This window comes from Caenorhabditis remanei, chromosome IV, assembly GCF_010183535.1.
Source record: "Caenorhabditis remanei strain PX506 chromosome IV, whole genome shotgun sequence".
NCBI lineage: Eukaryota > Metazoa > Nematoda > Chromadorea > Rhabditida > Rhabditidae > Caenorhabditis > Caenorhabditis remanei.
Window position 1 is genome coordinate 13,452,007 of NC_071331.1, and position 16,254 is coordinate 13,468,260.

General features: G+C 36.2%; 5 protein-coding genes across 5 annotated transcripts; 2 read left to right on the forward strand and 3 right to left on the reverse strand.

The window, feature by feature from the left end:
* Window positions 1-4,838: 4,838 nt before the first annotated feature.
* On the forward strand, window positions 4,839-10,832 carry GCK72_013774 (uncharacterized protein; the record flags this gene model as incomplete). Its single annotated transcript, XM_053729978.1, has 22 exons — window positions 4,839-4,868; window positions 4,919-5,101; window positions 5,150-5,304; window positions 5,353-5,539; window positions 5,589-5,734; window positions 5,782-5,901; window positions 5,964-6,258; window positions 6,304-6,582; window positions 6,631-6,754; window positions 6,801-7,313; window positions 7,357-7,593; window positions 7,640-8,379; window positions 8,422-8,496; window positions 8,544-8,912; window positions 9,100-9,254; window positions 9,301-9,471; window positions 9,524-9,832; window positions 9,880-9,999; window positions 10,049-10,193; window positions 10,239-10,448; window positions 10,492-10,723; window positions 10,777-10,832. The coding sequence occupies 22 exons, from the start codon at window positions 4,839-4,841 to the stop codon at window positions 10,830-10,832; spliced, it is 4,851 nt and encodes a 1,616-aa protein (XP_053584750.1).
* A 583-nt stretch (window positions 10,833-11,415) lies between these two features.
* Window positions 11,416-12,075, reverse strand: GCK72_013775 (uncharacterized protein; the record flags this gene model as incomplete). Its single annotated transcript, XM_003096848.2, has 3 exons — window positions 11,416-11,642; window positions 11,695-11,940; window positions 11,991-12,075. The coding sequence occupies 3 exons, from the start codon at window positions 12,073-12,075 to the stop codon at window positions 11,416-11,418; spliced, it is 558 nt and encodes a 185-aa protein (XP_003096896.2).
* Window positions 12,076-12,492: 417 nt separating this feature from the next.
* Window positions 12,493-13,267, reverse strand: GCK72_013776 (uncharacterized protein; the record flags this gene model as incomplete). Its single annotated transcript, XM_003096831.2, has 3 exons — window positions 12,493-12,716; window positions 12,760-13,008; window positions 13,060-13,267. The coding sequence occupies 3 exons, from the start codon at window positions 13,265-13,267 to the stop codon at window positions 12,493-12,495; spliced, it is 681 nt and encodes a 226-aa protein (XP_003096879.2).
* Window positions 13,268-13,571: 304 nt separating this feature from the next.
* Window positions 13,572-15,907, reverse strand: GCK72_013777 (uncharacterized protein; the record flags this gene model as incomplete). The annotated part of the gene is made up of 8 exons (XM_053729979.1): window positions 13,572-13,705; window positions 13,787-13,946; window positions 13,991-14,075; window positions 14,139-14,288; window positions 14,331-14,636; window positions 14,684-14,861; window positions 14,916-15,027; window positions 15,818-15,907. 8 exons carry the CDS (start codon window positions 15,905-15,907, stop codon window positions 13,572-13,574), a joined length of 1,215 nt encoding a protein of 404 aa, XP_053584751.1.
* Window positions 15,834-16,194, forward strand: GCK72_013778 (uncharacterized protein; the record flags this gene model as incomplete). The annotated part of the gene is made up of 2 exons (XM_003096844.2): window positions 15,834-16,007; window positions 16,078-16,194. The coding sequence occupies 2 exons, from the start codon at window positions 15,834-15,836 to the stop codon at window positions 16,192-16,194; spliced, it is 291 nt and encodes a 96-aa protein (XP_003096892.2).
* Between the last annotated feature and the right edge of the window lie 60 nt (window positions 16,195-16,254).

Below are 16,254 nucleotides of genomic sequence, written 5' to 3' on the forward strand. Positions count from 1 at the left end.
TCCCTCGAAAAATGAGACATACGACACAAAAAGCGTCCAAAAGCTGAGGAATCGAAGGGAATGATGAAACGCAGAAAGTAAAACAGAGGGGACAGGAAGTGGTGAAAAGAGGGGAAAGCTCGGAGTGTACTCGGTGCATGCTGAACTCAAAAGACAACAAAAAATGGATTGGACGATGGAGACATGGGGAAATTAGATGTGATCAAATGGTGGGAATACTGTACGAATGGCGGAAGAGATGAAGGAAACTTAAGAGGTGATTTGAGACCGTTTTGATAGGACGAGGTCTATGAGCACTTTGCACCCAACGTATCTAATAGGAACTACAATTTTCAAAATGATGAATTGTTTGTGGTTTTGAAATTTTTTGTCATGGACAGCTTGGAATTTCTCAATTGGAGCTTATTTCTCAACTCGCTTGTTATGGTAATCATTTGATGGAAACTTTCAAATTTCCAAATTCTTAACTTTCTGACCTTTCTCATCCAAACTGTTATCTTAACTATTGTAAGTCATTTTCAAATAATGAAAAGTCAGCAGTTTCCATTTCTTAACTTTCTATCCGATTATCATCTCAGCCATCTTGTCTTTCGTATTTCTTCTTTTAATTTCCTCCAATTTCTGTTCTTTCCACTATACACTTTGTATCTTGGAGTGGAGGATACAACGAGAACCCTGATGGCTCCAAGAATCAAACTCGAAGTTCTAAAATACTACCCGACAACTGACCCATTTTTTCTCTTTCCTCTTGCAAAGTCTGGCCTTGACTCCCACCGGGTATTGATGAGCAGCATCGTTGTAGTCGATGATAATGATTATATATTCTACGATTTGGATGATGGAGGGATCGTATATTCTGGAAGAATAGTACGGGACCAGCCTGGAAAAACAGGAATTGTTTGGCGGAGCAGTGAAACAATAATCTGTTTTTAGGAATATGTAAACTCGAATACAGACTCGCTACACCAGAACATGAAAAATCTGATAAAAGACTTATGACTTGTTGAAATTTTCGAATGAAGAGAACAATAGAACATATCCCGAACTCGATATTTTCAAAAGTGATCAACACACAAACCTGTCTTTGTAAAAACTTGATTCCTATTCTCATTACATACATGATTTGTACAGATGTTTCTGAAACTTTTTGTAGAATAAGAATCATATAATCAAAAAAATTACTGATGGGTAGAGTACCCAATTAATTTCCAGGAAAGCAAACAGTACATATAATTCTGATTTATTAAAATATTTTTTGAAAAAAATTGATTAAAACCTAGTGACCGAGAATAAAATGAGGATGAGCTAACGCTCGAAGTGGGATATGATGGAAAGAATAACTGTAAACCGAAAGTTGATACGGGGAATTACAATAAATGTTCCTTAGTTTCAGTTTCAAGTAAAGAAAACATCAAACGCAAGGGAACAAAGTGACTAAATAAAATTTAAAAAGAGACATACTGAATAATGACTGGAATTGAATGTAGGTCTATCACAAATTTTTGACGAGAATAACTTAAGGCAAAGACAGTTAAACGATACTTAAACGACTAATTGGAAAATCATAACTATAAATAAAATTGTGTGAGAATTCGAACATGAATAAGTTCAAATTAAAGCCTGACAGATCTTCCTTTCGAAGCTTCTTGAAGATCTTCCATGAATCCTGCACGTTTCGAGAAGTTTTCCTCTGTTTGAATCCGACGGAAATCCGAATGCATATCTCGTTCTGATATCATCTTTTCGCGACGAGACCACTTATCAGTGTCATACTTTCGATTAACCATTCTGAAATTGAGTTTCAGGTTTATCACCACTTTCCCAGTGAAACAGTTACCTTAAGGTATCCTCAAAGTCTTTTCGATTCATTCCATCCATATCCATGTCTGTGTCATCAATGAAATCGTCCATATCGCTAAAGTCATCTCTGTCATCGTACTGTAATTAATCTTTAATTTATATGCTCAAAGTAATTCAAATCTAACCTCATCCTCATCTTCATCATCTTCATCGCTATAATCATCACCTCCTTTATAGAAACTACCACTACCACCTCTGGAACCTCTTTCTTTTTCCATCATCTTCTTCTTCTTTCGCTCTTTTTCTCTCATTTGTTGTTCACGAAGTTCTGCCATTCGACGAGCTTCATAGCTACGCTTATCAGAATTCTTTGAAGAAGAGGACGAAGTGGGGTAAGACGAAGAAGAAGAAGAAGGTCCAGGGTTATCCGATCTTCTCTGTATTTTCTTATTTCTTTCGAATTCCTTCGCATCTTTTTCTGAACGTGCTCTTTTGAGAGCCTTCTGCTTTGCTCTTTCCTTTTCGCGTTGATATTCTGCTTCACGGACAGCGTTTATCCGGTCTTCTGAAAAAGTATTTGTAAAGTGTTGAACTAAATTATTAAATGAACTTACTGTTATTTTGACCATTCGATGGTGGTGCACTTTTAGAGCTTCCAGGAGCGGCAGCAATAGCTTTTATCAATTTTTGCTGTTCCTTGTATCGAACATCGCCGGGAAGATACTTCTTACCAGGAACAGCTGCAGGAATGAGTGGTGGAGGCGTTGGTCCCTTTGTGAACGGTTTTCTAACTCTGAAACTAGTGGAACAGTGATATAAGATGTCGAATTTTTAAGAGCAGATGTTACAGGAATAGTTTATCAATAGCCGGGCGGATAAAATGAACCACTTACTCTTTTTTCGGTGGGACAGGATGACCATTTGAAGAGGAAGCTCCAGAAGCTTGATTCGATGACATTTTGGACGAAGAAGACTTTTGAGAAGAAGTTGCGGCAACAGCAGCCGCTCGTGCTCTAAAATTAATTTGTTCGAATATTTACTGTAATAACTGCAAAAATCTACCTTTCTCGCTCCTTCTCTTTTAATCTCAATTTTTCATTTTCCCGTTCTCTTTCTTGTTTTTCCTTTATTCTTTCCTTTTCTCGTAGCTTCTCGCGATCAGACGAGGAGAGTGAATTCCTTTGATGATTGTTGGAAGAAGACGACGAGGGTCTGAAAGAATAATTTTAAAATCGTGCTTCGAGAACGAGGACCTCACTTTTGCTGTTGTTGCACACTTTTAGCTGGTTTCGCTTTCAGATGATCGAGATTGACAGGTTTTCCTTCAGAAATACTACTTGCGGCTGCCATGAGACTTCTGAAATCATTCTTATATACAAAAGACAAGTGGGTCATCCATTATAAAGCTTTAAATTATTTTGAAAACCTTGAACCCAATAATGGAATCTCATACTCACTTGAAATCGATTGGTGCTGCTGCTTGAATCTTTTTCTTCTCTACAACTGGTTCGCGCCGTTCAGGAGCTTTTTTGCCATCTTTTGGAGGAGAGAATGTATCTCTTCTGGAAAAAGAGCAAAGGTTATGGACTCATTTGTGTTGAACGGAATACATACGTTCTTTCGTGACGAGAGCATAAGCCAGCTAAACTATTGGATTTACTCGTAGATACACGGTGAGGACCTTGAACAGTTGCTCGAAGACTTCCTTCATTTTTCTGTTTTGCAGCTAATGCCTTGTATACTCCAGAACGATATCTATCAGCTTCTACGTCAGCTTCTTCCTGAATTTATCTTATGAATGATAACTTCCCCACTGATGAATCACCTCTTCTTTCCATTTTCTTTTTTGTAAAGTTTCCAAGTGCTCATTGTTGCCACCGAATCTGGTTTGAAGGTCAATAACATCTAATCCGAATTGCTTTCCCATTTTTTTCGTGGCTTTTCCACCATTTGCTTGCATTCTCAACATCATTAATCTCTGCTTCTCGATTTCAGCCTTTTTTTCTTTCGCTTCTTTTTCTGCACGTTGCCGTTCCAAAACTGCCCGAACTGCATCTGTATTTACAGAAGAAGATGATGATGAAGGGCCACCATCGCGTTTCGGGATTGTGAAATTCTGAAAATAAAGCGGTATTATTGACAAGTGTTTTCTAATTGAAAAATACGACCGACATAAGTTTCTCAAAAATATGATAAGAGCAGTGTGAAACATAAAATTACGGATTTAAATTATATGTTTCGTATACTTTCTCGATAAACTATTTCCTCACCTTTCTTCGTTCTTCTTCTTCTCTTTCTTTGCGTTTTCTTGCCAATTCCTGCTCTTTTTCTTGTTTCCTTCGTTGCATTTCCAGCCTAGCTCGTTTTTCAGCCTCCAATTGACGACGTGCCTCATTTTTTTCGCTGTCCACCTGTGAAATTTCGCAATTTCAGAGATAGTTTTCAATCATTTCGAAAATCGATACCTCTCCTCGTATCCTATCTACTTCTCGTGATGCCTTCTTGGCATTTTTACTTGCTGCGTTCATCATACTTGTGAAATCCATCTTCTGAAAAGCATTGGAAGATATAATATAAATTAATCAAATAGGAAACAAGCGAAATCAAAAGCTGAAAGAAAATCCAGGGAGAGAAATCATTCAATAACTGACCAAGCAAACACGCGGAATGAAACCAGAATCTTTCTTGTGGAGAGAGAGTATTGTGGAATAGGAGCGTGCTAGAGAAAAGAGAGGACACTGCTGGCCGAAAGAAATCGCGTCCACTCGATTAGTCGTCTGCGTCTCTCAAATTTAGATGATCTCTCTATTCTCTCTTCTTGACGAATTCATTCCAGAGGTGTAGATATCTATCGGCTCATGTTCCGACCTATGCATAATTTTATTATTTTTCTCCTCACAAATTATTTCCTAAAGTACGCTCATTCTTTCGCCAAGTCATTTTAAGTACGAATGTGCTCGTTTCAACTTTTTTTCATTCCAATCCTCAAAAGTAACAAGAATTAAAGTTATATTGTTTCAGGTTAGAATTAATCAATAATGAAGAACAAGAAAAAACCTCAGGAAAAGGTAGCCGTTATTGGTTAGTTGTTCAAAACTTACACAACTATCAATTTCAGAACTGGGAAGACCTTCCAAAAAGCCGAGTTATTAAAGTTCTGGAAAAATCTGTTTATCAACCAAGCTCTGCTCAAAATGATTATATTCTTCTAAATTCGTTAGAACGTAAATTTCGGCCAGATTATGAAGAACTGTTAGGACAAAAAGCAATTCTCTTTCATAAAAACGCTTCTAAAAACGCTGTAAGTGCATTTCAGGAATTCACACGTTATCTATTCTCATGTTTATAGCTCTCATTATACTTGGAAACAGAACCTCAGAATCAGTCACCATGGAAAGGGACGCGAATGTACATTCCCGGTACATTTGTCGAGGATATGTCTCTCGAATTGGAAGCAGAAAGTCGTTTTTTATGGCTTTTAAGTAGACTGTGCAAAGATACAAAGTAACATGATTCAAGTGTACTTCTTCTAGTTTATTATTAATGTTTCAGATCGCTCACTTCTGCGGGAATATTCCTTTTATATGAATGCTACCCTCCAGACAATATGCGCGTCAACTTCTACCTTCAAAGTAATAAAATTTTCAATTCAATTCTTGACTATCTACCGAAAATGGCATCAATTTTCAAACAAAAAATACAAATCATTCTCAAAACAATCATCCAGTGTGATCAAATCGTAAGAAAGAAACAAAACCGAGAAAATAAAAATAAAAGTGTATTTTTAGACTGCTGAAGCTGATTTGCTCAATGAGGAGACGTCTGATTCCAGTAAACAACGGCGTCAGGAAGATTTGAATTTTGAACGATTCTTCGATTTGAGTAAAGTTTACAAAAAGAAATACTCAGGAATTATTCCGAATCATAAAATCGAGTAAGTGGGATTCTTTTTTTTTTAAGTATCAAGAAGTTCTCATTCAGCGTGGACAGTCTCAATTTCAATCTGATGCCATATCAAACAGAAACAGTACGATGGATGATGCATCGAGAAGCAGAAGGAACAGTTGATGAGAATCTCTCCTGGATGTTCAAATGTGAACAGTGAGTTTTTGAAAGGAATATATTTTATTTAGTTTTCGTTATACTCGAAACAATATTTCCAGGCTGCCCAATAACCCATCATTTTTCTATTACCCATGTATAGGAGCGATAACTAGAAACCAATTAAGTCAAGACGAGTATTGTGATCTAGCCAAACGTTACACTTTGAAAGGAGGAATTCTCTCTGATGAAATGGGACTTGGGAAAACTGTTCAAGTGCTTTCACTGATTTCTTCACACAGAAGAGGAGATACGTTGGATACAGAAAATAATACAAAGAAAAAAACTAAATCTACTCTTTCCGATTATAAAATTGCGGACCAAGTTCGTATCGCGGAGTCCAGTTTCGCAGAAATGGCAAGTCTAAAAAAGAGTGAATCAGTCTGAACTTCTTGTTTTTAGAACAGTGCGAAGAACAACTCAACCTTGATCACATATAATGCCAGCGATTACAAAGAAGGAGAAACAATAGCTTGTTCAGGATGTGCTGAGAACTGCTCTGTATCTATCTGTGGATGGGATTTCGAAAAGTTCAAAGATGAAGAGTTTTATTGTCCAGACTGTAGAAATTATATGCCACGAAAACCAGTGAAAACCACATTAGTCATAGTTCCGGAAAGTTTGATTTTCCAATGGTTCACAGAAATCGCGAAGCATTGTTCTGATAACTTCAGAGTCATGGTATAGTTTCTCATCGACGGAATATTTACCAACAAAATTCAATTTCAGTTCTACTTCGGTGTAAAGAAACATGGATATCTTCAAGCATTAGAAATTGAAAATTACGATGTGATTTTGACAACTTATGACACCCTTCGAAAAGAATTGATATTTACGAAAGATAAAGAACAAAGTTAGTTTTGTTAAATTCTTCAATCCAATAATACAGTAACCTACAGGACGAAGTCTTCGAAATGGTTTCAAACCACTTCATCTCACATCTTCCTTCATGCATGTCAGTTTCTGGAGGGTTATTGTCGACGAATCTCAAGTTATGCCGCAAAGTATTAATTCTAATTTACTGCAAATGATTCTAAAAATCGAAGGTGACAATTGGTGGTGTGTTACCGGAACTCCACTTGTCAGAACCGTCGCAGACATGAGCCCATTGTTTTCATTTCTTGGATTATTTCCATTCAACAATGCTGATTTCTTCTCTCATTATGTTCATCCACAATACCTCAGCTTTGCTCTTGAACTCCAAAATCGAGAGCAGCAGTTAGATGAACAGAATCTTCCGCACATACTTCTTCTGGAGATCCTTGCTCGGATTATGAGCAGAAAAACGAAGAAAGATGTTGATCTACAAATAAATCTTCCGGAATTGACAGAAATTGAGAAAAAGATTCGCTTCAGTGAAGTCGAAGAGCGACAATATAAAGAAGAGAAAGAACGTTTAAGATTTGTAGTTGGTGAGTGTTTATAAGTAAAATTAAGATATGCTTTAAATTTCAGAGAAAGCAATAGGAAAAGCGATTGATTCTGCCCACTTGGCAGACCTCTCATGTCGGGATAAAGTGCTACAGGAACTCCGAACTCTTCGGGAAACTGTTCTCACAGGGCAGAACAATTCATCTGATTTAGGAAGTGCTGGATTCGTTTATGCACCCGAAACTGTGATTTTTCGATTAGTTAGAAACAAAAAGATAGGAATTGAGAATCACGTCAGAACATACATGAACCATGCTTTGGGTATTGTTTCATTGAAATAGACAAACTACTAAATATGAGTTTACAGGCTTGGCTGGAGCACAGCATTTGATGCTTGATCCTGTGAATGCTCTTTCTGTGTATGAACACTGTCTTTCTAAATTTGCGGAAGTTGTTAGCTCAACGTGTATGGAGGATCAAATCGGACCAGAAGTTATGTTACAACTCAAAGCAATCACTTCTTTCTCGGATTCTCCACGTTCAAATTTATTTGATGGGGACGATGAGGTTGATGAAGCAAATTTGATCGATGAGAAGGACACGGACAATAAAGACGAGTTGGATAGAATTCGGAAGATTGCGGGAATTGTGAGGAATGTGAAACAAACTCTCCATAAATATACGAAGAAAGTGTCGAATCCGTCTACTTCCACTGGCAACGTAGAGAATCATGAAGAAAAACACAAAGAACTCACAAATGATTCTGATGATCTTCCTGGACCTTCAGAAGCTAAGAGAGCACGTTTTGACAATGAAACCGAAAATTCTGATGAGAAAGACATCGAGATGAGTCAAGAAGCTTTGGAACCAAGTTCAATGGAAAAATCAGCAGAAGAAGCGAACGATGAATATGAAGAACATCAGCGACGAAAGCATGCGAATAAAATGGCTCTGACAGCTCTTAAACCGATCAGAATGGATGCAACACAAGAGTTTCACATGTTTGTCAACATGCGGAAAATTCAAAATTCCCTCGGAGTCCCAGAAGAAAACCGAATTCCGTTATCACGGGTTGAAATGGCTGCAAATCGTTGCATCAAACTAGAGGTATTCTGCACTCTTTTTTTCATCAACAGTCTTATTTTTCAGAAACAAGCTGCTGAAACGATTAGTAACGTTCTTAACGAATTGACAGATATCTGGGCGAATGACGATAAAAATATGGTACAGAATTTCAATAAAAATTTTATCATCGAACGTTTGGTTTTTAGATTCATCAAATTCGTGAATTTTTCGAAATGATGCGTGCTCATTGTGCGATTCGAAAAGATACTGAAGCAATGTATGAACGTGGAACAGAAGTCCGAGAGGAGATCAAAAAGGACCATTTCCCGAATCTTCCTTATGTCGCTCTGTATGACACTAACAAACTGAAACCGAACAAGATTAAGCATAACACGAAAAGATGCATGGGTAGATGTTCGAAATTTTACTTGGAATGCGAAATGTTCATTGGACAACCATGTTTGAAGTTGTCCGATATAATCAATAAAACAATGAATCAAATTGTGATAATTGATGATCGGAGAAAAACCGAGGATGTGAAGCTGAAAAGTTGTATTCAAATCGTGATGGAAATGGTAAGTGAACCTTCGTTTAAATTGATGATTGGAATTAACGAAAGTTGAAAGAGATTGTCCATTTTCTCACAACTCACTTGTTTTTTTGTTTACTTCGGTCACGTGATAGGCATGTTTTTGAGATCAGTGACATTTCAAAATCAAATTTTTTTAGTTAGCTGGTAATTCAAAAATAGTTTTTTTTCAGAGTGACCCGAATCTGCTTCTTGACTTGATTGAAAAAAAAGAAGAAACGAAAACAGCAAAAGAAAAACGAATGCTTGAAATACTCTCATGTGAACACAAATTGATAAAAGGAACACGAGAACAACAGGGACATGTTCAGCAATACTATGACACTGAGTAAGCTAGTACTAAATTTGACTTTAAAAATTAATTTTGTTCTCAGTCATCCTTGCGAAATTTGCGATACGTGGTGCAAGTTGTCATTGTTCTTCTTCGATTCCGGATTTTCATCATATCATGGGGAGATTCGTCCGAAATCAGGAGTTTATGAGTTTGCCACGTTATTGGTGAACAACTATTCTCCGGGAAGGAAAGAAGCTCAGATGTTTTCAAAGTGAGTACAGGGAATTCTCTCTTAAATCTTCACAATGAAATCAAACATTCAGACATTACCTTCGTCCATTCTTTGAGCGTATTCATGATATGTTGAAGACACTCCAAAATACTACGGGAATCTTTATTGAACTTGTTGATCGTTACAAAGAACTTTCTCAAGCTCAAACTCTTCTCACTGATAATCAAATATGTGCTTGGTTAGGTGATCAAGATGCAATGGAAATTCCAATGGAAATGAAACGGGAGCAATACGCAGCGAGTCATTCGGCTAATCGTAATGATTCTCTACAAGCTATTCAAAAAGATGTCAAAGAACTACGGTATTTGACGAATCTAGTGAAAAAGCAGTTTTCAGACGAGTAAGTTTTGAAAGTCTCATTTTCATAATCAAGAAAAATTCTTCCAGAAACGATGAATTTGAGGAATGCCCTATCTGCCAATCTCTCATAAACTCTTTCATGGTTTTCACATGCGGTCATCGAATTTGTCCAGAATGTTTCGATAGACTAAAAGTTATCAGTCGACAGTGAGCATTTTTCTGAAATTCATACAAAACTATACTTTCTTATTTTTAGTGAGCCACATGGTTACGGATGGACGACGGATTCAATACAATGTCCATCCTGTCGGATCAGAAATAGGAGCCAGCAAATTATGTTGGCACGAAGTGGATATGCCGAGAGAGATTCTATTATTCCTGGTGTTGTCTTATCGGCGAAGGTAACATTGAACCGAATTAATTTTAAAATGTTTTTGAATTTTCAGTTGTCCGCTGCAATTCAGATAATGCGAGAAATATTGGATACTGACAGTTCAAATAAAATAATCGTGTTTACAAGTGTCGAGCCATCATCCACAACTGTCTGGAACTATCTTCAAAAAATATTCAAATTGGCAAAGCTACCGTTCTCTGCAACTTCGCGTTACAACTGTGGAAAGAAAATTGTCGATTTCGAAGTTTCTGAGGACGTGAAGGTATTTACAAATCGGAAAGACCAATTTCATGTTTTAGTTTCAGATCCTATTATGCTCTTTATCACTTTGTGCAAATGGTCTCAATATGACTGGTGCTAATCATATCATTTTCTTGGACCCACCACACCTTCAATCAGTTCTCAATCAAGCTATTGGCCGTATCAATCGTTTCGGACAGAAACGAGCAATGCGTGTCATTCATTTGGTTGTAGAAGGAAGTTTGGATTCTGAACTGAGAGAAATCGCAAAAAATACATATCGTCAAGAAGATGAAAGTAAGTTCAATAATTAAGCGTGTCGGAAGTCAACAATGTTCACTACTTTTCAGAAAAAGGGTGGACAATTGGTGATATTCGTGCTATGTTTAATATAGACCGCGACTAAAAAGAGTATCCGAAATCCACCTCCATCTCTACATTTGAAACATGTTTTCACTCCACTTTCACATTTTGTTTCATCTCAATGAGAAATAGTTGTATTAATTCCTGTAATATTATACTTAGTAAAATTTAGTTTATTGCACCATTTATCTGTTTGTATCTTGTACTCAACCACTAATTTTGTTTTGCGTTCACCATTCCTTGATCCGTTTTTCATGTCGCATACCGTTTCTCTCATTGATGTATATAATATTGCCGAAAACTCACGTCATTCATCTCGACATTTGACTTCTCATACATGACTTCTTGCTTTATTTTTGCCCTACTTACTTCTAAATAATAAATCATCGATGAAAATTTAAAAAAATTTCATCGCTCTGAAGAACATGAATTATGCGATGCGCTCAGCAAAAATAAGAAATTTATTTCCGAGTAAACACAAAAATCACAACTTTAAGATTCAAGAGCATTTTACAGAAGAGGGGATTTAATCCAAGACATAATGTTATCTACAATATTGACATTGATTTTACAGCTTTTCACAATTGTTGACATACGGTGATTATCAAAATATTATTACAAAGAATTCAATCATTTCCTGCGATTCTTTCGTGTCTACAAAGTCCATCGATAGCTGAGATGGCTCTTGTGAAGTAAACATGACTTCCGAATGGTCCATCGTAATAGAATTCTCTTCTCGAATAACAATTGATATTGCAAGAAGATTCATAATTCAAGTCTTTCAAAGTATGTATCAAAGTATTTAAAAACTTTCTACATTTTGATACTTTCGTTTCGATGCCCGAGTAGCATTCTGAAAAATAAAATCCATCAATTACATGCTAACAATTTGTTTACTAACTTACCCATAATTGAAAATTGAAATTCCGGAATCTTTTTTATGATTAATAGAGTGGTAAAATAGATAGGCCATTGGAAATCGTGAATTAAGACTGTTGCCACGATTTCACTGCCCACGGTTAGTTTACATGATTGGTTGAAAATTTCGATTCCAACGTGTCCAGAATCTTTTTGTAAACTGAAATACAATGCAGTGCTCAACAATTTCGGATGCTTTTCAAGATAGTGGAAACTGCAGACTTCGAGAATATCTGGAATAAAGAATATTACGGCAAAGAAGAGAACAGAAACAACTACTCACCAGTTTTTAAGATTTCTTCAACTAGATCCGAAATTTCAGAATTCTCTAATGCCTTGATGAGAGCTACGCTTGAAGCGATTCTCATCAATGAATCTGGGGAAGTTTTGTCCGATTTTTTTGTAGAAATAGTGTGAGTAATTGACCATAAAACGAATGAAGTTTTGATTCCAGGAATACATGCATTTACGATTCTTGACATAGCTGAACAGTTAGTAGTCATTGTGGATAGAGAATAAAAAGCGGATATCAGAAAATTTTGGCAGCAATATGCGAGGAATACGATCGCCGCACGGTAGGTCAAATTATGAAAGTAAAATCAGAACGATCGTTCGCGTTTCAGAGTTTAAACACCCTGGCTGATGGATGAAGAATAGAAACTCGAAAATAAATATGTTATTGATCACAAGCAAACTACCACGATTTTATATGGGCTTACAGCAATAAAATGATATAAGATGAAATATACAGGAGTAAATGAACACAAGTTAAATAATGACCTTCTCTATAAATCTTTGAGCGACATATTCGCATCATGCCTACAAATTCCATCGCTCCCAGTGAATTTCGTGAAATAAATATGACTTCCTCTCAGACTTTGGAAGTGAAATTCTCTTCGTATGTAGCAATCAATTGTGCAGGGTTGGCCCGCTAGCTTTGGCTCTAGCTGGAGTTCTCTCACGAATCTTTCGATTTTCTGTCGGCTAGTTTCGTTATCAGACGGACACTCTGTAGAAAAAGTCTGAGTATTATTTCGAATGTCAAATTTTACCTGTTACGGAGACTCGAAGCTTTATGCAGCCTTTCTGAACTGCCGACAAGACTATTGCTTTTGGATAATCGAACCCCTGTTTTATCGCAAATTCAGCAATTATATATTTTTTAACAGTGAGGATGCACGTATAATTCTGAATATCGATAGACAGTGGTCCGTTATCTCTCGAAAAACTCCAATCGAAGGCTATTTTCAACATTTCCGGATTTCCTTGCAATAAATATAGACTTGACAGCTGTAGTGGGTCTGGAATTCAAAATTATAATCATCAGAAACTACAGATTTGATTTATCTCACAATTACGAAGAATGTTTCCGATTTGTTGCAAGACTTCTTCATCTTCGAGAGCATCTTTCATCAGGCATTCGATGGTGGCATCCATCAAGGAATACGGAGGATTTGTGAGTTTTCCTTTTTCAAATGATTTCGTTATAGAATATAGTAATTCCGTATCCTTGAACTCCGGGAAGCAAACTTCGGCGATTTTTAGGAGAGAAGAAGCCATTTTGATAATTGATTAACGGCTAGCAGCAGTTATTTTCAAGCAGTTTTGAATAAGAAATGAAGAAGCGGGGCAAGCAGAAACCGGGACAACGGAGAAATAAACAGCGAGAACGAGAGAAAAAACAGAAAAAGGAAACGTTCTGCTTCTCTGCGCCCAGCATGCGGAAAATTATTTTTTTAGGTCCGCATCTTCGCGTGGCGGTGTGTGAAAATACCGTAATCGCAATGAAAAATTAAAGAAGCCTTGAAAAAAAAGATAAATTTCCAGAAACTGATGTATTCATTCAACGAGAACGAGATCAAATTTACTTGTTTTTCTTCTTTTTTGCAACCATTAGCTTCCGATTCTGCCACATTTTCATAATTTGAAGTACAAGTGACCCCACTAACATTGCGACGGAAATTCCAGATAACGACACGAAAAACATTATATGCTCATCTGAAATCTTTGTTTTTTTAATCAGATAATCAAGATTACCAAGAAATTCCGAATGTAGATAACTACTGTCCTGCGGTTTACTTGATGATGTTTCTGCATTCTCAACAGTTTCAGATTCTACAGTAGACGTATTTTTTCGTATCTTCCGAGTTGCTGGGAGTTCAGTTGTCGTCGGTATAGCGGAAATAACATCACATGCAACATAACTAGCTTTTCGGCAACTGTATACGGGAATCGACTTCTGAAAACAAATAAATCTGGTTGGTCAGGAAGAAAGGAACAAACCGATGGCAGAGTCTGAAAACAGTTCACAAATCCTCCTGTTTCATTTTTTGGAAAATAGTGAAAATCATTCTTTGAGCAACTTCCTCTGTAAAGTGGTCAACACCTACGTTGTTTTACGGTTTTCTCTACAAAAATATATTAAAATCACCTCGTAAGATACGCATTCAAAATCTTGACTTTTTCATAAAACTTTTTGAAATACATTCTCCCATTCGGTTTTCCAATCTGCATTTCTCTCGAATTATTGTTTCCGAAAAGTTCTGGTGAACTGATTTTCAACACTTGTCCTTTTGTGAATCTCAAAAAGATACAATTTCAGTTAAATTCCAATAAAACTAACTCTAGCTTTAATTCCACAGTTCCATTGATTCTACTCGGAATAGCAATCTTACTGGGTTCTGCTAAATCCTTAACTGCCGAAATTCGAAAAAAAAAGTATGTGTTAAACTTTGTAACCTGTGACACTTCGAACGCCTTCTCAAGTTTCTTTATTGTCCCTCTTCCTACAGTAACCATTTTATACTCAGGTTTTGTATCTATTCCGTTGTTATAATCATTATGAATCGCCAGTTGTAGTATCACATTTTGTATATTATTTGCTGGAATATCCTCAAGAATTGAATCAGAAATTTGAAAAACTTCTACTCTGAAAATCTTTGAATGTTTATCAAAACCTTGCTTGAAGTCTAATACGTGTTCGGTTCAATTTCCAACTTCAAATGCAACATGTCTCCTAAATGAATCGGTTGAGTCATCAATACGCCTTGATTCATTTGAAACTCAAGATCTTCTCTCTTTTCATTCAGATCCTCCCAAATGCAGAATTTCGGGCAGAATGAAGACTTGATGTCACAGTTTTTCAGTATTTCTTCTGAAAATTACACACATTTTGTAAAGACTTAAAATATCGAAAAGTTTCCCGAACCTTCCAAATGTTTCTGATTTTCTTTTATGTTTGTAGCTATTTTCCCTCCAAAACTTTCACAAATATCTCTTGCATCTTTCGGTAAAATACCCATTTCAGATGATCCCTCAAGCTGAAATCAATTGATGAAACAATTGATTGAACAAACGGAGAGACTTTTAATTCCTGAGTGAAAACTCGAAAAGAGACAAGAATCAACGAAATATTGATAGCGAGCCATGAAACCTTTTGTATAATTTTACGTATGCTCATATTTTCGTTTGAATGGAAATATTCCTCGTTGGAAACCTTTTTCAATCATGAAGTATTTAGAGTTTCCAAATAATGTGCGTTCACGTCAAATTACTGCTTATATTTCAATAAAACTGACATTTGGCTTCATGAACTACAGTAATCGTTATATTATTTTGCACTTATGTTCTGGACGTCCAACTTTCGTTGTCACATCCCTCTCGATGCTTTACAACTGCCAGAAAAAAAGAAACACAACAGAACGAACCTGTTAAGAAGTTTGAAAACTAACATTTCAAATTTAAGATGTTTAATCGAACAAGTTCTAATTGAGAACTAACCACCTAAATAAATAAAGCCATTATGCCTTGTTTGTATAGTTTTAGATACAATCATTCACTTCCTTTTCATCTTAAACCGTCTAAATATCTATCAATTCTCTATCAATTTCCATCACTAAAAGTTTCAAAAGTTTACACATTTTTCAACAATTAACCCCTTCTGTATCGTTCGTCAAACTGGTTATTCTTTCTTTTTTCATCTTTTTCTTCTCTCAATTCCCTTTTATCTTTTATCAAATGTTTTCTGTTCACTCTCGTTTTTGTAGCCTTTTTGACTCTTTGTCCATTTATATTGGTCATTTAACTTCTTCTTCTTTTACCTTCAATTACTATTATTCTTTCCGCAATGAAAATATCCGAGTTTCTATGGAAGTTCCGTTTCATTGCAGATTTCGCTGCAATCGGAACGTTATGCTTCATGGCTATTATGACCTGTGTTGTTATTCATTTAACTAATAATATTATCGATGAAATTGATGAAGTCAGAGATGTTTTCATGAGGAAGAAGCATACTTTCGAGGTTTGTTGAACTTGTCTTCGGTAGTTCTATATTCACATTTGGTTCTCTTCGAATAAATTTACTTTATCAGATTTATGCGAACGATGCAGAAAATCTGATGCTCAGCGGCAATCATATCGACGGGTTCTCAGATTTGTTCAACACAATGATTCAAGTTCCACGGCGATCATCCAATACGTGTAATTAATAAAAAATTCTGAATGGTTTCCGAAATAAATAAATAAAAACTAATTGATAACTGTTGTAT